This window comes from Henckelia pumila, chromosome 2 (genome assembly GCF_033568475.1).
Source record: "Henckelia pumila isolate YLH828 chromosome 2, ASM3356847v2, whole genome shotgun sequence".
NCBI lineage: Eukaryota > Viridiplantae > Streptophyta > Magnoliopsida > Lamiales > Gesneriaceae > Henckelia > Henckelia pumila.
This window is the reverse complement of record NC_133121.1, coordinates 90,956,390-90,979,193: the sequence shown is the minus strand read 5'-3', so window position 1 is coordinate 90,979,193 and position 22,804 is coordinate 90,956,390. Positions and strand designations below refer to the sequence as shown.

General features: G+C 35.1%; 2 protein-coding genes across 2 annotated transcripts; one reads left to right on the top strand and one right to left on the bottom strand.

Moving 5' to 3' along the window:
* Nucleotides 1-5,162: 5,162 nt before the first annotated feature.
* LOC140884272 (formiminotransferase cyclodeaminase-like protein) lies at nt 5,163-7,400 on the bottom strand. Its single transcript, XM_073290981.1, has 2 exons — nt 6,854-7,400; nt 5,163-5,933 (listed from the first exon to the last, which is right to left on the bottom strand). The coding sequence occupies exons 1-2, from the start codon at nt 7,236-7,238 to the stop codon at nt 5,413-5,415; spliced, it is 906 nt and encodes a 301-aa protein (XP_073147082.1). The 5' UTR covers nt 7,239-7,400; the 3' UTR covers nt 5,163-5,412.
* A 9,214-nt stretch (nt 7,401-16,614) lies between these two features.
* On the top strand, nt 16,615-19,718 carry LOC140877907 (uncharacterized). The gene is made up of 5 exons (XM_073281510.1): nt 16,615-16,667; nt 17,753-17,867; nt 17,928-18,492; nt 18,694-18,996; nt 19,381-19,718. Exons 1-5 carry the CDS (start codon nt 16,615-16,617, stop codon nt 19,716-19,718), a joined length of 1,374 nt encoding a protein of 457 aa, XP_073137611.1.
* The last annotated feature ends 3,086 nt before the right edge of the window (nt 19,719-22,804 follow it).

The following is a 22,804-nucleotide window of genomic DNA, read 5'->3' as shown; positions in this document are numbered from 1 at the left end:
GCCATGTTAGCTCAATTCGAAGCTCCAATCTATGAAGCAAGAGTTGACATGACCCGAGAAACCCAACAAATGCTATGTCAAAGACTAAGAACAATGATTTCCACACGCAAATGTGGACATTGCCAACCCATTCAGACAGAAGAAGCAGCTGTCAAAGAAGACAAACCAATAAAGAAATGGTCCGAATGTACCAGTGATTCAGAAAGTGACACAATGTAAAAACAAATGAAATCTTGGACCACACCACATGTTAAAGGCATCCACTCAGATGTAAAATGAGTTGTTTTCCATTATGTAGTGTCGGGTGGTCCCCCTCTTTTCTTTTATTATGTATGCGTTTCTTCATGCCTATAAAAGGAGATGTTTTGTGCTGAAAATAAATAAGTAAAGTTTGAGTATCTCTCTCTTCTTAAGTTTTTTACAATCTGGTTCATACAAGATGTATGAAAACTATCAGAAACTAAGAAACATAAAATCAAAAATAAAAATAAGCCATATGACTAATAACTAAACAAGCAGGGCGTAAGGAGGATAAGGTTGGAAACCAACCATTGAAGATTCATGGTTAGAGTAAACCTGGAGATCCATAGAGCAAGTACCAGTTGATCAAGTGATCATTAAGGAAAAGCAAGGATTTGGCCTCTGCTCAAAACCAAGATTCATTCAAACAAGGTAACCTTCCTAAATCTCCTGCCGCCCTTAATTCAAAGAAATATTCAAAATACGTTAATCATGTCATCATCCTTCATAAAAAATGGAAGATTGATAATAAAAAACTGGTTTGAAATAGAAGATGATCATGAATATGATACATTTCATGAATATCGTTTAAATACTTCTGATTTAACCATATTCGAATCAATTTATCAACTAAAATTTGTAATTATAACCTATGAATGGAACCAAACTAATCTGAAAACATTTATCTGTTATAAATGAATCAGATCTGTAAAGCCATGAATGATAAAATTCATAAGAATTTGAAGAATTCCGCAGATCAATTATGGAATAAAATAAAAGATCTCCAAACCTTTTATTTCAAAAATCATAAAAAAAAACATTTTTCAAGCAACTGGAAAATGATAATTCAAATTTCTGAAAACGATGAAATTGAAGACATAACAATATGTTATAAATAAGAACAAACTTTGTTATCGAAATCCGATCAACAAAAACAAAATAATAAAAGTAACAATTTTTACTAAATGTAAAATGTATGAAAATACAAAAATGAATATCTTTAATTTATATTCTCAAAATATAAATTTTGATATAGAAAATTGTGAAAACAATTTGAAACATCTTAAAAATTGTCAATTTTCAATTGATAGTTTCGAAAATTTTCAGAATTTATTAGAACAGATAGATTCAACAAAAAGGCTTTTAATAGCCTTAAGAAAATTAAGAAGTTCTATCATCTGTTAAAATGACAGAAGTAACAATTCCAAATCAAAATAGTCAAATTGATGAATCTGAAGAGAACCAAAAGTATAATTTAAATATTATATTTAATCAGAATAAGTTTGCTGAGATACAGAAAACAAGGTTTTCTAATTCAAAAACAAATCTAATAGACCAACCAGGAATATTAAGCAAGATTTCAAATTTTATTAATCCCAAAAAAAATTTAATTTATTATTCGATTCGTACAAAAGAACGATCTTGTAAAATAAATAACGAATCAAGGTCTAATACTCTGAAGTTATTAACAACTCAAGATATTGATACCATCATGGCAAAAGCCAGTGAAAAAGAACGATCTGAACTGAAATATGTTCACATTGGAGGAATCGAAATAATAGTATCAGCTCACTACCGAGAAGGAATAGATACACAAATTGAAATCACAGTTCGTGACAAAAGGATACGTAATTTTGAGGATTCTATCCTTGGAAAAACTGAAGGAAATTTATGTTACAAAAAGATAAAATTTTGTATTTATCCACAATACAATATATCTCTTTTTTAAAAACATAAATGACGTTTTAACATTAGATTATTACTTTTATAGGAATAATCTTATGTTAACAGGAAACCATCCGATCAATATAAACTATGTTGTCGGTTTATCAATAAGTAATAATTCTCAAACAAGAATAATTTCAACAAAACCAACTATTTTTGTTGAAAGAATGTTTGAAAATATTACAAGAATTGAACACCCTCGAAAAGCATTTATTGAAAAAATAAATCCCTATAAAAGATGGAGTTCAGATGACCTCCAAATCACAAAACAGTCTGTACCAAGAAGATCATTATCATTTGCTAGAAATGATGAAGATATTCTTGAAAAAATTGGAACCATGAATCAAAATATTCTTAAAATTAAACAAGCTATTGTTAATGAGTCAACCTCATCGCAATGACGTCCTTAATAAAATTAGAAAAAGATCTAGGAGATTTAAAAAATAATATTAATAAGATCAATCTATCAATACAAGAATTAGAGAAAAATTTCAAAGAATATATTGATTTAGCAACGACTAGATAAATAATTGAACAAGAAAGACATAGTAATGAAATATTAAACTATCTTAAGGAAGTTCTTCCAATAGATAAAGGAAAAATGAAAATGGAAGAAGAACCACCATTCAAAATTGAATCATGGTATAGAAATCCCCTTAGTTATGGAAAACATAAATATGGAGATATTTAGTGAAACAGACGAATCTGAACAAATAGGAATAAATACAGAAGAATTATATCATTCAAATCAGGAATCAGAACAATACAGAGATATAGATATTTCAGAATCAGAGTCTGAAGATGATTCTAGACCACAATTAAATCTACGAACGAATGTAGAAGGTAGTGGTGGAAGAGATGATGAAGAATTTAAATACAACAGAGACCAATACTCTGGATCTTATAAAGATGTTAGAGACATTCTTAGAGAATCAAAAACATCAAGATTTGTGAAACAAAATATTTTAGATTTAGGTTGTTCGACAGCTAAAGAAAGAAAATCAAAGATAGATCATTGGGCAAATGAACTATCGGTACAAATTCAATTAACATCATTATTAGACAAAAGTGAGAATATTCAAGTTTTAACTCATGGGATGATAAAAATGACATAGGTAGGAGCAGTAAGAACTTGGGCTGAAAACCTAGTAATTACTAATCTACCACAAGGAATGACAGGACATCGATATTTTGAACTATTTGTTGATGCCTTGTACCAAGAATTTTTAGGAGTTTCTAATAATGATGCTAATCTGGTAGCTAAGAACATAGAACAAAATAGAGCAATTTTTATTCTAGATAATATTAAACTATGTAATTTATGTTATCTAAAAGAATTTATATATGATTATGAAACAAACTATTATCAGTTAATAGATGCTGATAAAAAAAGAACATTATAAATTAAGTGTTTTTAATAAAATACCTAATATACCAATAAATAGTAAAGATGAATTCTTAACTAGCGCTTATGCCAAAACACTAGGAGGAGCTATTAAATTCATTAAAGATGTTATAACAAAGAAATGTCATGAAGTAACATTAAATAAAAGAATATCCAGATCTTACAAACAAAACAATAAACTTTGTTGTGACAAAATGAAATTCACAGTAAAAGAATACGGTTGCAAAACAAATATGTCACACAAATATTTAAAACGACAGAAACAGAATAAATTTAATAAACCTTATAAATCTTTTAATAGAAAATTTATTCCCTATAAGAAAAAGAAATTTAAAAGAATTTTTTTCAGAAAACCTTATAAAAGAAAATTTTATAAAAAATTTGATAACAAAAAACCACATTGCCCAAAGGGTAAAGGAAAGAATTGCACATGTTGGTTATGCAACGAAGAAGGACATTATGCGAATGAATGTCCAAAACGAAACGAAAAAAAAAATAAAGTTAAACTTCTTGAAGAAATATATACTATTGGATTCTATCCAGTAGAAACAATTGAATTTTCATCCGACGATGAAAATATTTATTATCTTGATGAATCAAGTGAATCAGATTTTGAATCTGATTCCACATTTGATAATTCAAGAAATAAAAATGATTAAAATAACGACAAGGGCATTTTTGAAAAATGCAACTCAAACTTTTGTTTGGCTTGGGTACCTATTTCCAAGTTGCCCATTCAAATACAATCTTTAAGTCCTTTTGATTTTTGATTTTGTTTTTCCTTAAAAAAAACAATAATTTACTTTCATGTTTTGTTGTTCGGCTTTTATGCATGAAAGATTTACAGCATTTTTTGAAGTTGTGTTTTCGGCCCAAAGTTAGTTTAGTGGGTAAAAGTTATTGGGTCATAATGGGAAAGCTATTTGACAGAATCTGTCGATTCGGCCCATATTAGATTACATATGAGGTTAAAAATTGAAATGCTTCGTGAATCGTGCTTGAGACTGTCAAAACCCGCTGACGGGATGAACGAATCTGCAACCCATCTCGATACATCATTTAGCCGCTATCCATCCTTCACTTTGGTGGTTTGGTCGTGACGGAATAATCCGACGAAACTATAAATTTTTAGTTATATTAGATGAGTCGAAGCGGATAAGTCCTTAGGTAAGTAACTTGTCACAATCCACCATTCGACAGACCAAATGACCTTCCATTTGGTTATTTAAAAATTATCGACCCATTTTGTCTATTTGACTAGCAGCACGAAGTTAACCCATTTTGATCGTTGTTCTATCAGTTGCAACTAATTTTTTTTTTTTTTGTCTTTTTTTTATTAACGGAACCAAATGCAGATATTTTACCCGTACATAATTATTTTTTTTTTTACATTTTTTTATACGTTGGAGCGAATGAAATCCTCCATTCCATTTTGTTATACGTTTCCTGCTATACAAATATAAATGATATAAATATTTTTTATCATATGATATAAATATTCATTCATACAAACATCTACTTGTCAAATAATGAAAATTAGAAGACTTGCACAACTGTATAATAGGAATTATATCGAGTAGAATTTCGTTCCATAAGTGAGAACTTAAGTTAAAGTAGAGAATTATATTAGTGATTTTTTATAAGAAAATTTGTGATTAGTTAGATAATTATTGATTATCATAAGTCAGAATAGTTAATTTAATAAGGATATTCTAAAATTTTAATTTTGGTCAAATGTAGGTACATATATTGGTTAAATGCAATAACTAATAAGGATCCTTGTGCTCCAGACTTTACAAAATTAATAATAACAATAACAATAATAATAAATCATACAGAAAGACCAAAAAGAAAACAAAAAGTGTAATTGCTATCAAATAAATGGGGTAAAAACAGAGGCTTAATCAACTTTGGCCTTGCCACAGACATGTTGGCCTAATTGGCACCAGCATCCCTGTCTCGGAAGAGGTCTCGCGTTCAAGACTCGTCGTAATTTTTAAACTCCGCCCCCAAGTATCAACAAAAGGGGGAAAAATTTTGGCCTATGCATCTTTAGCCGTACGAATCAGTTCAAAATATTTATCAACTAACATGTCCTGTGAAAGATCAGTATAGTATCCCTTCCCCACTTCCACTCGCTCCTCCTTCGCGAGCTGCTCAACATGAAGCTGGACTTCGTCGCCACCAATTTTACTAGGATCGAGTAAGTTGCAAGCCACCTCAATCACGTCGTCGCCATGAGCAAGTGCCATAGATTGCACAGACGCTAGGCCCCCTCCCCTACCACTTACCCTTCTTGAAATTTTACGAACAGTGGTTATGTCATGGGAGAAAACTGGGATGTTGTAGTTATCAACCCATCGGGTTGCTCCAATCACAAGAACACCTTTTCTTTGAAGAGCTCGAGGAGGGCCCTCGTCTGGAGTCAGTTGCAAAGATTCTGATCTCAGCCCACCGGTCCACTGATTCCCCGTGGAGTTCGGCTTGAAGTAACCAAGCTCTCTTCTGATAGAATCGAGGGATCTTCCCTCATGATGTGCTGCTCCGTATAGGAAGGTAGCAACTGCAGGCTCAGGAAACTAATGTAGAGTTACAATGTAAAGAAATCAAATTCTCTAATGGCTGTAGAAAAATCAGGATAACTTGCATGAACTTGTGGCTAGAACCACAAACTAATACCTTCGTAAAACATAGCAACACAAACAACATTAGACTAATCTTTAAACTTAACCAGAGCACTTTCAAGATTATGAAAGAGCGCGCATTGAAGTTTGTTTCTACATTTCGACTCAACAAGGTCGAATCTTTATGCTAAATGAATCAACTGAACTGATCCTGAAGAGAAATCACGACTCTTTATGTCTTCCCGAGCTACCATGTTTTAGAGGTAAGGTGAGTCTTTTGCTCTGAACTCACACTTCACCTACGTCTAAAGAGTTATCTTACAGCAGCCTATGATTTTAATGTCTCCTCACAAATTGAACACAGGAATGCATGATACCGAGTCTCTATTACGTTTGAACTAGCATATCCAACACAAACCAAAAGGTCTGAAACCACATCACTCACACCGAACTCAAGATCTTCCACCCAAAACTCTGACTCAAAAATAATCATGTTCTTCACTCGCACACAGACTCGGTAACGAAAAATTTGATGCAACAACTGCGTGCTTGACATATATTAGCCAAAGATATCCTGCAAGATGTGCTATTTTTCTATACGATTGAACCATCAGTTGGCCTTAAATATCAATTTTCATGTATGCAATGATGTTCCAACTTTTTTGCCAAAAGAATACATGAACTGAACTCCTAAAATCCTCACGGATCATTGACTGCAAGGGAGGGAATTGTTGAAAAAAGTTCCAAGAATAATATGAAGACATCACTACAATTTCATGTCCCATAAACCGAGAAGTTTTCAACTGTAAAAAACCTTCAAAATGGTACTTGGAGCCATTATTGAAATAAAAAACCAAACCTTGTAGCTTTGAGCCAACATCAGCAGCCAAAGATTTAGCAGTTGCTGCAACATGGTCCAGTGAAATGCCACCCAAAGAGTGAAAACAAATGTGGTCCACGACACCAAGCCTAGGGTGAGTCCCACTGTGGGTTTCAAGATCAATTTCTTGAAAGGCTACTTTTACCATTTCAAAAACACAGCTTTTCAACGAACATGAAATTGGGTTTTGACCCATTTCCGAGACAAGGGTATACCCAACTCTGTTGTAAGTTTCATCCTCAAATTTGTTCACAATCGGGGAAATTGGATACAATTTTGCTGCCTTCTCAATTGCCTCCAATGCAGCTTTGTTTCTGCTTTCAGATATGTAAACTTTGCAGCAGCCTAGCATTTGTTTTAACATTTTCCAGGGGTAAAACGCCAGCTTTTCACGGAATCACGAGTTGCAGAAAAATGAATGAATACCCAAGAAAATTTACACCATTGAAATAGGATGAGGCCGTGATTTCATTGCAAGCAAGCAACTAACTAAATTCTGAGAAACCTCCAAATCTTGAACATCAAATCTCACAAATAATATTAATGAACAGATTGGGAAGAGTTTTTGGTTAAACTTTGTAGCTAGTGCTGTCAGTCTAGGGGTGGGCGTTTTTACATCGGGTATCGGTACCGACCCGATCGGGTCGGGTAATTTTATGAAAATATCGGGTTCGGGTAATTACCCGAATCCGATTATTTGTGTTCGGGTTGGTGTCGGGTAGACAAGTGTCTACCCGAAATTTATTCAGGTAATCGACCTATATATATTATATATTTATAAAATAATTATGGCACATATATATATATATATATATATATATATATATATATTATAATTTATACATATATATTATATTAAAACTCAAAAGGGGAGAATTGAGGGAGTGCAATGACTCTTTTCTGTTTTTTGGTTATAAATTTCGGGTACCCGAGGTCGGGTACCCGAAACTACCCGACTTTTTCGGGTAACCGAATGGTCGGGTAGTGCATAATAAATTTCGGGTTCGGGTAGTATTTTTACTACCCGAAAAGTTAGGGTACCCGACCCGAACTACCCGAACCCGAGGAACCCGACTCGACGCCCACCCCTAGCTGTCACGCATACAAACCATTCTTTTATCATAAATAAAAGCTCCAAAAATATTGTCTTTACAACTCGATAATTCAAAAACTAATAAATAACTGCGCAAGCGACTATAAACTTAAATAATAAAATATTAACGTATAACGTATCAATCCCAAAAATAAAAATAACAAAATAAATTCTTAAAATATTCTTCTATCACCTCCCCAAAACATATCTTGTTCTCGTTCCTCAACATCATCATCTTCACCATCTGGGAGGGAAAAAGTAAGGGGTGAGTGCTTTGGAAAACACTCAGCAAGTGGGGGCCGATCGATCACATCAAATATATACATATATATATTTTTCTCAAAACTTGTAATATATTCCGTAACAAAAACATTTCTTTCATGTCCCAACAAAGCATAACAAAACATAACATCACCATCATAACAAAATAGACATGATTTCCATATTTTGGCCAGACACTGAAATTCCTCTCATTATTCGTGGCTAACTGATCAGTCCCCTATATGTAATACCTCTAAAGGGTGAGGTCATGGAACGATTATTATTACCTACCGCATCAGGGCCATATCAAAACATGGTTCGAAAATTTCCTTTCCACTCTTAATTTGAGTCATAACAGTGTCAAAACATACTTATAACAAATTCATCAAGAATAACAATTACATAGCAAAATTCGAAAGAATATCATGAACGATCGAAATTTTAAATCATACATAAGGTTTTAAAACAAAAGCCCACTTACCTCGCTACCCGTGCAAAATCAAATACTTGTATTGTCGCAAAAATTCAGTCATCTTGATGAAACGTCTATGACATATTGAACCGTCGGATCAATATGAAATTTGGTCTGGACTTCTCTAAGGATATGATCTAAATTGTGAACGGTGGAGATCTGGTTTCAACGCTGTTTGTATTCGTTTCTTGTCCACGAACAAAAGCTGCTCAATTCCCAAGTAGAATCTGTGCAGAAATCTTGTAAAAATTGTATAAAATATTCTAGCCGTTGGATCGGGCTGAAATTTGGACTTCAACTCGATAACATCTTCCTCTTCAATTTGAATGGTGAGATTGGATTCAAATCTCTGTACCATCAACAGTAGATCTCGTACTAGGGCTGATTTTTCAAACTTTAAGAAAAATCTCTGCAGCGTTTCGCCTACTCTCACACGAATTTGAGAGAACTTGTGGTATGATTTTTCTTAAACATTGCTTCTCTATTTATAGGCACCCAATAGAAGCTTAAGATTAACTAAGATACCGATAATCAAAGTTTGAATGGAAATTCTATCTCTCAAGATTTGACTTCATCTAAATGTTAATTACTTATCTTATTTTTGTAAACTAAATATCTCACAAAATTAATAATGAATAAATATATGAAAAGATTCTCACCAAATCTACTTATCTTGCATATATTTTATCTCCGATATGCAAACTTTCAAAATCTAATATTCTTGGTATTAATTTATCTTGGTATAATCACCTTCAAAATAATTAAATAAAAACAATATTTTAATATATTGTAACCTTTAAAAATACGGGGTTTCACAAGTGCCCTGCGGGTGACGTGACGACTCATGATTGGTTAAAATCAGTGGGCCCCACGTGGAACTCATTAATTTTGACTAATCATGGGGTTATACGTCACCCGCAGGGTAATGCCCTACTGACGGCATGTACTAAATCCAGTTCCAGCCAGAGCCCAGAAGCCTAAAGCTTTGGATTTTAGATAACAATTCAATAATTGTTATCTTAATCTTAAAAAAAAAAAACAAGTATAACAATATGTTAGTTAAATAAAGGGGTCTAGTGCAATAATTTTTTTGATGAATAGTTTTTAAAAAAAAATTATTTTACATATATATTTGCAACATTTTATTCAGATTGTTTCGTGTATACGAGCATGTCACATAAATAGAGGGAATATTTAATAAAATGACATTTATATGTGATGAATTTCAAATATAACATTCTCAATTTTTGAAATATATCAATCTAAGCCTGCGACAAATTTTTAGTTATGATGATATATGTAAAAATGTTAGTCCAAAAAAAATGATAGCTTAAATTTCCTCATAATGCTACGTGTCTCTAAATAAAAGTATAAAACTATATACTTTTTAGTTGAAATGCTTAAGATTTTAGTTCCAAATCTCATATATTACATTAATTTAGATTTAGATTTAACTAAAAGAGATATAGAAAATGGTGAAATTGTTATATGTATTCTCATCTCAATAATGTAATTATATACATAAGATTACAAACAAACTCCTAAACTAATTCCTCTGTATAAGGAAGACGTTAGACTAAGTTACAGAATTGGTCAAGGAGTTTTGAAATTTAAAAACTAAAGCTGACTCCTTTTATTAGGCCCCCTCAAGATGGATCTCAATGACAGAGTCCAATCTTGTCCCGTAGAGATAAAAATCGAGCCGGAGGTAGTGGCTTTGTTAAGATATCAGCTAGTTGATCAACTGAGGAGACATGCGCAACCCATAAAGTTTCATTTTGCACCTGATCCCGAATGAACATCCGTGAGTGGAATACAGGGTTTGAGCATAACTGATTTGTTCCAATGTTGTCACAATATATCACTGGGCATGTAGAGAGTTGAAGACCAAGATCATTTACCAAAGAGCAAATCCAATTTATTTCTGCAGTAGTATTAGCAACAGATCGATATTCGGCTTTCGTAGACGAGCGAGCAACAATTCGTTGCTTTTTAGAACTCCAAGATATAGCATTTCGACCCAAGTAAACAATATAAGCGCTGGTGGAAGAAAAGTCATCGACGTTCCCTGCCCAATCCGCGTCAGAGAATGCATGCAATGAGATCGGAGAGTCACGATACAGCTGGAGACCATGGTGAAGTGTGCCGCAAAGATATCTTAGTAATCGTTTCACAAGAGTCCAATGTTCAATAGTTGGCTTGTGCATGTATTGAGATAATTTATTCACAGCAAATGCAATATCTAGACGCGTAAGCAACAAATATTGTAGACTTCCAACTACTGCTCGAAATTCTGTGGGATCAGATAAATTGGCTCCAGAGTATAGAGATAATGATGAATTTGTTGGCATTGGTGTTTGTACTGGTTTTGCCTCCAACATTTTCACACGAGCCAAAAGATTTAAAAGGTAGCGCCTTTGAGACAGGAAAAGACCATGCTTATTTGGAAGCACTTCCACTCCAAGAAAATAAGACAACATTCCCGAATCCTTAAGAGAGAATCGACTTGATAATGATTGAACAAAATGATTCACCATTATATCATTGTCCCCAGTAACGATTAGATCATCAACATAAACAAGTAAATATAGTGTGTGACCATCAGACTTGAGAACAAATAGAGATGTATCAGAATAAGAATTCTTAAATCCAGATTGAAGAAGGAAGGAGCGTAATTCTTGGTACCATGCTCGAGGAGCTTGCTTCAGCCCATATATAGCTTTTCGGAGCTTACAAACATGTGAGGGAAAATCACGATCAATGAAGCCTGGAGGTTGACTCATGTAAACATTTTCAGTGAGATGGCCTTGTAAAAATGCATTGTTGATGTCTAGTTATCGAAGAGACCAGCCATGGCTTACTGCAAGACTGAGAACAAGACGGATGGTAGTGGGCTTGATTACTGGACTAAAGGTATCATGATAATCTACTCCTGGACATTGATGAAATCCCTTTGCAATCAATCGAGCTTTATACCTGCCAATGGAACCATCAGATTTATGTTTAATTCGAAAAATCCACTTACAAACAACAACATTTTGATCAGGATCAGATGGAACTAATTCCCACGTCCCATTCCGAACAAGAGCATCATATTCTTCAGACATCGCCTTACGCCATTTGGGTTCTTTCAAGGCTTGGGTTGGGGAGTTCGGTTCAAGTTCAGGTGATTTGGATAATTGGGTAAGAAGGTTTAATTTTTGAATACGTTTCTGAATGTTATCTTTGGCACGAGTTCTCATTGGGTGAGTTGGTTGTGGATTGGTTTGTGTATGGTGTATTGGGTTTGGGGAGGTGTTGGTGGTAGAATTTGCTGGAAGGGATTGGTTTTGGGTATTTTGGTTAGTTAGGGTTGTAGATTCTGGTGGATCTTCACACCGGGGCTATTGAATGAAAACTTCAGATGGTGATATGGTTGGAGGTGGAATATTGACCTTTATTGGTGGTGGTATCCAACTAGAAAGAGTAGTTGATTCTGGGCGTGCATTTTGCAGACATAGTGAAGTAAAAGGAAATACTGACTCAGTAAACCGGACATGCCTAGAAACATAGATTTTGTTTGTGGATGGGTCATAGCAAGAATATGCACTTTGAGTAAGAGAATATCCAAGAAAGACGCATGGTTTTGAATGTGATTCAAGTTTGTGAGAGGAATATGGTCGAAGCCAAGGATAACACAAACAACCAAAAATTTTTAACTTTGAATAATTGGGTGCTATACCAAAATTTTTTTCATAAGGAGACTGATATTCTAAGGTAGGAGTTGGCATGCGATTGATTAAATAAACAGCAGTAGAAAGGGCATGAGGCCAAAATGTTAATGGTATGGAGGCATGAGATAGTAAGGTAAGACTTGTTTCGACAATGTGAATATGATGCCGTTCGGAGAAACCGTTGTGCTCGGGTATGTGAGGCGGAGTAGTGAGATGAGATATACCATTGAGAGGTAGAAAACTAGTGAGTGCAATATATTCACCACCATTGTCTGAATAGAAGGTATTGATGTTGTGGTTAAAAAACTTTTCCACGATTGCTTTAAATCTTATGAAAACATCTTTGACTTCTGATTTTTGTTTGAGAGGATAAAACCAGATATACTTCATAAAATGATCGACAAAGATGACATAATATTTAAAGCTATCGTGAGAAATTATTGGTGAGGTCCAAACATCAGAGAAGATTATTTGAAGAGGTCGATTGGAAACTAAGGTAGAGTGCGAGAAAGAAAGTTTGTGACTCTTATTGCAACGACATGCATTACATGAAAATTTTGAATTGACAGAGGATGATAAATCTAACTTGAAACTAGAAACAATATGCTGCAGGATGGGCAGAGCAGGATGTCCTAATCTGCTATGCCATGTGGATGAGGTGGTCTTGACACTCGAGAATGCAGAAGGCTGAGAGGATGGAAAGGTTGTTGGCCACTCATATACACCATCTTTAGTTTGACCTTTCAATATTGTTACCCATGTGCGAAGATCCTTCACAATAAAAGAATGAGGTAAGAATTCAATGAAAACATTGTTAGAGATGCAAAATTTGGAAATGGAAATCAGATTCTTTTTCATGTCTGGAACATAAAGGACATTATCTAAGGTAAATTGAGCATTGGGGGTTTTTAGAGATGTTGAACCAGTATGAGTGATTGGAAGATTAGTGCCATCTCCAATCATAATGTCATCAGAGCCCGTGTACGATGAATGAAGAGATAGATTGCTCAGGTCAGAAGTGACATGGTGTGAAGCACCACTGTCCAATAGCCATGTTGGAGCTGCAATGTTGCTGTCAAAATGAGCCTTTGGTTGCCATGGAGTGGGGGATGTTTGAGTGCTATAGTTGTTGGTTGGCTCAATTGGTACTAGTCGGAATGACGGGCAATATTTCACAGTGTGTCCTTGATATCAGCAAATTTGGCAGTAGCCGAGATAAGGGCGTGAAGAAGGACATTCTGACCATGGTGTGGTAGGACCAGTTGAGGCACCGGGGCGAGTAAATGAATTAGGCGATGTTCGAGATCCCATACTGTTAGTTCCAGGTTTTGAAGATGATCGCCAGTTGTTGCTAAAGTTTTTCGAGTTAGCTCCAGAATGTGAGTAGTTGCGGCTTGTTGGATTGGCCGAAGCGGGAAAATATGAAGGCTCGTTTTTGGTACTGTGGAGAGAGACTTCAAAATTCAAAAGTTTTTCATGTATTCTTCAAAAGAAATTGGGTTATCTCTCGCTTGGACAACACGAACAAGTTCTTTGTATTCTTCGCCAAGATTGTCCAGAATTTTGTCGATGAGGTCTTCATCGTCAATCGGTGCACCAAGAATAGCAAGTTCGTCTGCTCTCGCTTTGATGGTCTGCAGGAATTCAGTAATAGACATAGAGCCTTTGGTAAGATTCTTGAGGTGAGTTTTTACTTGCTTGATTCGTCCTCGAGATGGCGTCGCATATGTGGTGGCTAATATGGTCCAAGCTTCTTTTGAGGTTTTTGCTCGGGCTATGAATGGAATTATGGCCGGAGATAGGGAGCCAACGATTGCATTTAGGATTAACTGATCTTGCCTGATCCAGATTGTATAGGCAGGATTTGGAGTGTTTTGTGTGAGGATAGCAGCTGGGCATGGTAAGGAGCCATCTATATATCCCATTAGATCATAGCCGATGAACAAAGTTTGAAACTGTAGTTTCCAAGAGACATAATTAGTGTAGGTGAGTTTTAATGGAGTTTGGGCAGCAACATTGAAGCTAACTAAATTGTTTTGTGAAGCAACTATATTGTGGGTAGAATCGGTGGTGGCCATGATGGAACGAAGGAAAAAAAAGTTATGGCTTTGATACCATAAAATAGATATAGAAAATGGTGAAATTGTTATATGTATTCTCATCTCAATAATGTAATTATATACACAAGATTACAAACAAACTCCTAAACTAATTCCTCTGTACAAGGAAGACGTTAGACTAAGTCACAGAATTGGTCAAGGAGTTTTGAAATTTAAAAACTAAAGCTGTCTCCTTTTATTATTAACATGTAAGAAAAATCAAATAAGAAATTTAGATTAATTTTGCCTTCAACCTCGCTAGTCAAATATTCGACTAGCCATACAGCACTTGTTGAGTAGTTGGGATTTACATTCTGGAGTGAGATTTGTTACTCGAATTATAATGGTTATTTGGCTATAATTGTAGCTTTTTTTTTTTTTTTTTTAGTTGGGCTATAATTGTAGTTTTACAAGAAGGTAAGAGTGTTTTAAATAATAATAATAATAATAATAAAACAACTATGGATTCTATAATTGAAAACAGATCATATATCTATCTACTTTACTCCATGCTGTTTATGTTAGTAATAGTATATTTTATAATTGGCCCTAGTTCTTAATGTTTGATTGTGTTTGGTTCGGACGATACTATTATAGTAAATAAATGATAAAAAGAATTATTGATGGAGAAATATAATAAAATAGTATTATGTTTGGTATAAATTTTGTGGGTGGGATAAATTAAGAATATTTTAATCTTCTGACTAAATTACTTTTCGAACATATTTTAATTACAATTTTAACCATCTTTTGTTTGGGCAGTTGGGCTTTTTGTTTCTAAGCTAAAGGTCAATTTTGGATACAATATAAATGTTTAAAAGATGGATTGTTAATACTAGGAATGAAGAAGTGCTTATTTTCCCACACTTTATTCCACCTAATCACAAAATTGAATGATTGAGTGAGTTTATTAAAAAATACACCGAACAAATGATAACTCAAAAAACAAGACATAATCTCACATTATCATGCACATCAAACATATAATATAGTTAAATAACGGGATTTGATAAATAACATTTTGAAAAGTAAAACAAAAACAATGCATAGACTCATACGTGTGAATTGCATAATATATATTGGGTGCATTGTTAAAAATAATGATGTTTTATATGACATCATATTCTTGTTAACACAAGAGTTTTTGTGAGTCCGTCTCACGACTTAATTTTATGAAATGAATATCTTAATCGATTCGATCCATAAAAAAATAATATTTTTATCTCAAAAATATCAATTTCCACTTGAATTGTAAGGACCCGATTTTAATATGTTAATTAATTTGTGTGTTAAAAATATGTATGAATAAATATCAGTTTATAGACGATATTAAAATGCATATTTTATTTATAGAGCACACAAGAGTTGAAATAACTCGAACCGAGTCAAAATTTAACCCCGAATGAATAAAATAAGACACACATTAAACCAATGCATATCTAATAAAATGGATATACATACAAGATAGATATATCTCTTTTCCTCGGTTTTCTCTCTCCTCCAGATTCCTTCTCTGCGTCGTCTTCTTCGTTCTTTTATTTCAACAATTTTTCCGTCGCTTTAAATACTCGTATCTTCTTCGTTTTTGGCCGAATTGCAAAAGTAAATATAGTTCTGGAATCCTCGCGACGTAAGCTTTCTTTTGATACCAATATTGTACGGTTTTCTCGCGTCACTCGAAGCTCGAATTCCGACAGCCGCCGCCGATCGCCGCCGATCGCCGCTTGCTGCAGAAGGAAGGTTATTCAGGATAGTTGGAGCTTTATGCCTTAGCTTTGAGGTAGATTTCGAGATTAGAGTTTCAAATTTTGGGAATTTTGATTCAATTGACTTCCGTTAATTGATATTTGATTTATTATTGGTTGTAGGTTTTATATCGGAATTGATATATATAAATTTCAGAATATTTGGGAATTTTATGGAAAAATTCAGAATCTGAATATGTTGGTATTTTGACTTTTAGAGTCGTTTATTCGATATTTGGACATTGATAGGATGATTTACTATGAATTATGAATATTGAGAAATATTAATTTGGATTTTTAGACTTAGTTCCGATAATTCTCATATTTGTACAAAGGAATAGGAATTAATATGAATAAATGATGTTTCCACAGGATTGGACTATTCGAGAAATACGTGAGATATTTCTGTGGTAATTAAGTGTTGATTGAGGTACGTATGAGCTGCTTATATTACGATGCCTATAATGACATTTAATGATATTTAGTATTTTGTAATGAGTGATAACGTGTTTTATGTGCTTATGTGGATTATATGATTGCATTCACTCATTTACAATTTTTCATAGTACGTTGAGCCTTGACTCCTTTGATTGCTATTGATATTGATCTCTTGAGATGTATTGAGTCATCGATGGAGCGAGTGACATTATTTAGTGCACTCCTGAGTTAGCACGAAACCGAGCGGGTAGCAACCGTGCTCTCGATGCTACGTACGACACTCCTGATGACAGCATGAGGTCGGACGGGTAGCTCCTGTCGCCCTCGATGCTACGTGTGTGGATTAGCAGTGATGATTCTGGTTTGATGCATTTCTGACATGGGTGGCCACTGAGATTATTGTGATACGATTATTTGGACTCCATTTGGTATCCTTTATTCTATTGATACCTGTCACGCATTGCATTGCATGTCATTGCATTGTACTTGATTTTATTCATGTCAGTTATATTTGGACTCTATTTTCGAGTATATATTGCTGGTTGTGTTGTACAGGTTTTTTTGGATGTCCTATTTACAAATAGGTCATGCCGAATTTTCTGTAGGCCCAAAACGCAAATTTTTAACTCGTTTTCGCTGTATACATTAGTTAATCCTGGTTGTTTGATCATTAAATATTAAATCAGGACACGGGCCCTTTCATTTGGTATAAGAGCATAAACTGGGATATGCTCGAATTAGAGTTTAGGACACTCGAGTTTAGACACTAACAAAATGGTTGCGTATGTGTGTGACTACTTGTTCTTACGTGACTTGTTTTGTTTGATTTGAACTTATCTGATAGATCCAGTAGTTCTTGGCTTTCCAACTTAGTTTATGAATTCTTATTAGAACTCTGAGTTCTTATCATAGTTTTCTGTTCGTTACATTCTTTCTGCTTGTGTATTTAAATCCTTGTGTCTTGTAGAATGGCACCGGGAGAAAGAGGTAGAAAAGGAAAAGAAGTTGTAGAATAGTCTGCAGTGGAAAATGTTAGAAATCTTGATGATATTGTCAGGGAAAGACGTGGTCGACCAACTATTCATCCTCCGAAAGATGTGGAATTAGAGGTGGAACAACAGCCACGGGTAAATCCTGACAAAGGAAAAGCTGTCCAGGCTGAGGCTGATCCAGTGACCCAATTGACTGAGAAAATGGGAGGAATACGATTAATAATTTCTCAATTTCAGTAGTTGCGTCCTCAAAAGTTTTTTGGCAATGAAGGAAGTGAGAAAGCTGCTAGTTGGTTGAAAAGTCTCAATAATATGTTTAATGGACTAGAGTATCCTGATGAAATTCGATTGAAGTTAGTTCCATTTCAACTTAAAGATCGAGCGCAACTTTGGTGGGAAACAACGACAGAAACACTTTCTGCTTCTGGTGAAAAGATTACATGGGAAGTATTTCGTACTCAATTTTCACAGGAATATGCACCACCATCATACTATTCTGCTAAGGAAGATGAATTTAATCTGTTGGTGCAAGACAATAAATCTGTTGCTGAATATGCTTCTCAGTTTTATGCTCTTCTGCCTTATGTCCCACACGTTGCAAAGGATGATCGGTCAAAGCTTTCACACTTTCTGAAGGGGCTTACACAAACTATCCACACGTTGGTAACTATTGAAACTCCATCAACTTATATGAAAGTCGTAGAAAAGGCAAAAAAGATTGAAGCAAGTCTAGTCAGGGGTGAACCACAATCAATTCCAGCATCTGTTCCTCAAGGAGCTGGAAGCAGTTCACAGACACCGATGGGTTTACCTCCATATCAGCCTACTCAGTCTTCTCAGCAAGCGAAGAAGCCTTGGTTTAAACTGCGAGGAAAACAATTTAAAAAGAAACAGCAGTCCAGTTCATCGAGTTCCAGTGGTAGTCGTGGTGGAAGTTCAGTTGGATCGACTAGTAGAGTGTACTGTGATAGATATGGTGGTAACCATTTGAGTGCACATTGTACAGGATTTTCAGGGACTTGTTTTATCTGTGGTCAGGTTGGACATTTGGCCAGAGCGTGTCCAAATGCGGGAAGACAACAGTCTCAACCACAACAATTTGGTCAGTTTCCTGGAAGACCATCGTTCAGGCCATATGCTCCTGTACCGCAATTTGCTCCTACACAGCCTTATGTTCCGGTACAGCCAACGCATCAGCCTAGGTATCCATATTCTCAGATTCAGCAGCGTTTTTCAGGTCCACAGCAGGCTCAAGTGCATGCCACGACTCAGGATCAGGCACAAGATGCACCTGGGGGAGTTATTGCAGGTATTTGTTATATTTTTGAGTATCCTGCACGTATCTTTATAGACACAGGAGCATCTCATTCATTTTTATCTGTTACATTTGCTGATGAGCATGAGATTGCTTTTACTCCGTTATTGGATACTGTGTCTGTTGCTACTCCTGCTGGTGTTTTCTTGATGTCTAATGAGATAGTTTTGAATTGTGTGATTAGATTTGAGGATAAGATCATGATAACCAATCTAATCAAACTAGCTATGTCTGATTTTGACTGTATCTTGGGTATGGATACACTGATGAATGATAGAGCTACTGTTGATTGTTTCCATGGAATTGTGAGATTTAGATCGTATTATGGCAATAAATGGAATTTTTATGGTACTGATTCACAATCTCGCATTTCATTAGTATCGGCAATGGAAATGTTTAGATTATTGTCGATAGGAAATGAAGGATTTATGATTTATGCTCTTGATGTGACGAAGGAGGAGAAATTGAAAGTTTCAGATATTCCTGTCGTCAAGGATTTTCCTGATGTATTTCCTGATGAGATTCCGAGTTTTCCGCCTCAGAGGGAAATAGATCTGAGCATTGAGTTGATGTCAGGGACAAGTCCTATTTTTCGAGCCCCATATCGATTAGCTCCAGCAGAATTGAAAGAACTTAAGACACAATTGCAAGATTTGCTGGAAAAAGGTTATATTAGACCAAGTGTGTCGCCTTGGGGGCTCCAGTCTTATTTGTGAAGAAGAAAGACGGAACTATGAGAATGTGCATCGGTTATCGGCAATTGAACCAGGCTACTGTGAAGAATAAGTATCCTTTGCCACGCATTGATGACTTGTTTGATCAGTTGCAGGGTACATCTGTGTATTCTAAAATTGATCTTCGTTCCGGATATCATCAACTTAGAGTTCGAGAGGAAGTTGTTCCCAAGACAGCATTTCGAATGCGTTATGGACATTATGAATTCTTAGTTGTGCCTTTCGGGTTGACTAATACTCCAACGATTTTTATGGATTTAATGAATCGTGTGTTTTGAGAATTTATAGATCGATTTGTTATCGTGTTTATTGATGACATTTTGATTTATTCCAAGTCAAGGAAGGAGCATAAAGAACATTTGACATTAGTACTTCAGACACTCAGAACATCACAATTATATGCTAAGTTTTCTAAGTGCGAGTTTTGGTTGGATAGAGTATTATTTCTAGGACATGTGATATCAGCACAAGGGGTATCTGTAGATCCTAGTAAAGTTGAAGTTGTTCTTAATTGGTCTAGTCCAACCAATGTCTTTGAGATTCGAAGCTTTTTGGATCTGGATGGATATTACAGGCGTTTTATTAAGGGATTTTCTGTCATAGCAAGGCCTATGACGATATTGACTCAAAAAGATCGACGTTTTGTGTGGACTGAGGAATGTGAAGATAGTTTTCAGACTTTGAAAGAAAAATTGACTACGGCTCCAGTTCTAGCATTACCTTCAGGCTCAGGTGGATTTGTTGTCTGTATAGATGCTTCTTTGAATGGACTGGGTTGTGTTTTGATGCAAAATGGACGCGTGATTGCGTATACATCTCGTCAATTGAAACCACATGAGACTCGTTATCCAGTTCATGATTTAGAATTGGCTGCCATTGTGCATGCATTGAAAATATGGCGTCATTATCTGTACGGTGAACAGTTTGTGATTTATTCCGATCATAAGAGTCTGAAATATTTATTCACACAGTCTGATTTGAATATGAGACAACGTCGATGGTTGGAACTGCTTAAGGATTTTGACTGTGATATTCAATACCAGCCAGGAAATGTGAATCAAGTTGCAGATGCTTTGAGCAGAAAAGTTCATACTAAGATGTTGGCATCTTTAACTATTTCTAAACTTCATGAGCATTTGGGAAATTCAGGATGGACTTATCGAGCTAAAGGTAATCATTTCATAGTTTCATCTATTCAAGTCGAACCACGAATAATTTCGAAAATCAAAGTAGCACAAAAAACTGATCCATACATTCATCACTTGAAAGAAATTAACTCCAGCTGGTCAGTCAGGGAAATTCCTTGTTGCTTCTGATGGATGTTTGCTTTATAATGGTAGACTTGTGGTTCCAAATTTGATAGATTTGAAAGAAGAAATACTACGAGAAGCTCATGGTAGTCAACATAGTATACATCCTGGAATTCGAAAGATGTATCATATCTTGAAATCCCATTACTAGTGGGAAGATATGAAGAAAGATATTTCTGATTTTGTGGCTAAGTGTTTGACGTGTCAACAAGTGAAGGCTGAAAGAATGAGACCAGGTGGTATGTTACTTATTTTTGAAGTACCACAGTGGAATTGGGAACACATTACTATGGATTTCGTGACACACCTACCTCGATCTAATCGTGGTTGTGATATCATTTGGGTTATTGTGGATAGATTGTCTAAATCTGCCCATTTTATTCCATATGATCATACTTGGACATATACAAAAATGACGAAAATGTACATTGATCAGATAGTGCGATTGCATGGTGTGCCAGTTACTAGAGTATCAGACCGTGATCCCAGATTTACTTCTAAGTTTTGGTCTAGTTTAAAATCAGCTTTGGGTTCTAAATTGTCCATGAGTACTGCCTATCATCCACAGACAGATGGTCAATTTGAAAAAACTATTCAGACGCTTGAAGATTTATTACGAGCTGTTGTGATGGATTTCAGTGGTGGTTGGCAAGAATCTTTAGCTTTGGTGGAATTCTCTTACAATAATAGTTATCAAGTATCTATCGGGATGTCACCATTTGAAGCCTTATATGGCAGAAAATGTAGATCTCCGATATGTTGGGAAGAAGTAGGATAAAGACAGTTGTCAGGACCAGAGTTTATTCAAGAGATGAAAGAAAAAGTTGAACTGATCAGGAAAAGAATGAAAGCAGCCCAGGATCGTCAAACCAGCTATGCTAATAACAGACGTAGACCTTTAGAATTTCAGGTTGGCGATTTTGTTTTCTTGAAAGTATCACCATTTCATGGTACTATGAGATTTGGGCGTAAAGGAAAATTAGCTCCTCGTTATATCGGTCAGTACAAGATTGTTGAGAAGATTGATATTTTGGCGTATCGTTTGAACTTGCCGCAGAGTTTGTCTGCGATACATGATGTATTTCACGTATCTATGCTACGGAAGTATGAACCAGATCCTTCTCATATCTTGAGGGCTGATGATGTGGAGTTGGATAGTTCCCTTAGCTATGTTGAATATCCAGTGCAGATTCTTGATCGTAAAGAAAAGCAACTTAGGAATAAGACGATTCCTTTAGTTATGGTGGAATGGAGTAGACATGGGAGAGAAGAAGCTACATGGGAATTGGAGTCTAGAATGCGTCAAGAATGGCCTCATTTGTTTGACATTGTGTTGAATTATGCCATGTACTCTGATTTCCCTATGTACTATCAGTAGTAGATGTTTGACCACTTGTATATAAGTTTGATGTGTGTTGATTTCGAGGACGAAATCTACTTTTTAGAGGGGAAGAAATGTAAGGACCCGATTTTAATCTGTTAATTAATTTGTGTGTTAAAAATATATATGAATAAATATCGGTTTATAGACGATATTAAAATGCATATTTTATTTATAGAGCACACAAGAGTTGAAATAACTCGAACCGAGTCAAAATTTAACCCCGAATGAATAAAATAAGACACACATTAAACCAATGCATATCTAATAAAATGGATATACATACAAGATAGATATATCTCTTTTCCTCGGTTTTCTCTCTCCTCCAGATTCCTTCTCTGCGTCGTCTTCTTCGTTCTTTTATTTCAACAATTTTC

Bases quoted from the DNA above. Each gene is read 5' to 3' on its own strand.
- LOC140884272 (XM_073290981.1), bottom strand. From the start codon at position 7,238: ATGTTAAAACAAATGCTAGGCTGCTGCAAAGTTTACATATCTGAAAGC. The intron at 5,934-6,853 runs GTTTGGTTTTTT...CTGAGCCTGCAG, and splicing joins TGTTGGCTCAAAGCTACAAG to TTGCTACCTTCCTATACGGA.
- LOC140877907 (XM_073281510.1), top strand. From the start codon at position 16,615: ATGATGTTTCCACAGGATTGGACTATTCGAGAAATACGTGAGATATTT. The intron at 16,668-17,752 runs GTAATTAAGTGT...TGATATTGTCAG, and splicing joins ATACGTGAGATATTTCTGTG to GGAAAGACGTGGTCGACCAA. The intron at 18,997-19,380 runs GTATTTGTTATA...GCATTTCATTAG, and splicing joins ACCTGGGGGAGTTATTGCAG to TATCGGCAATGGAAATGTTT.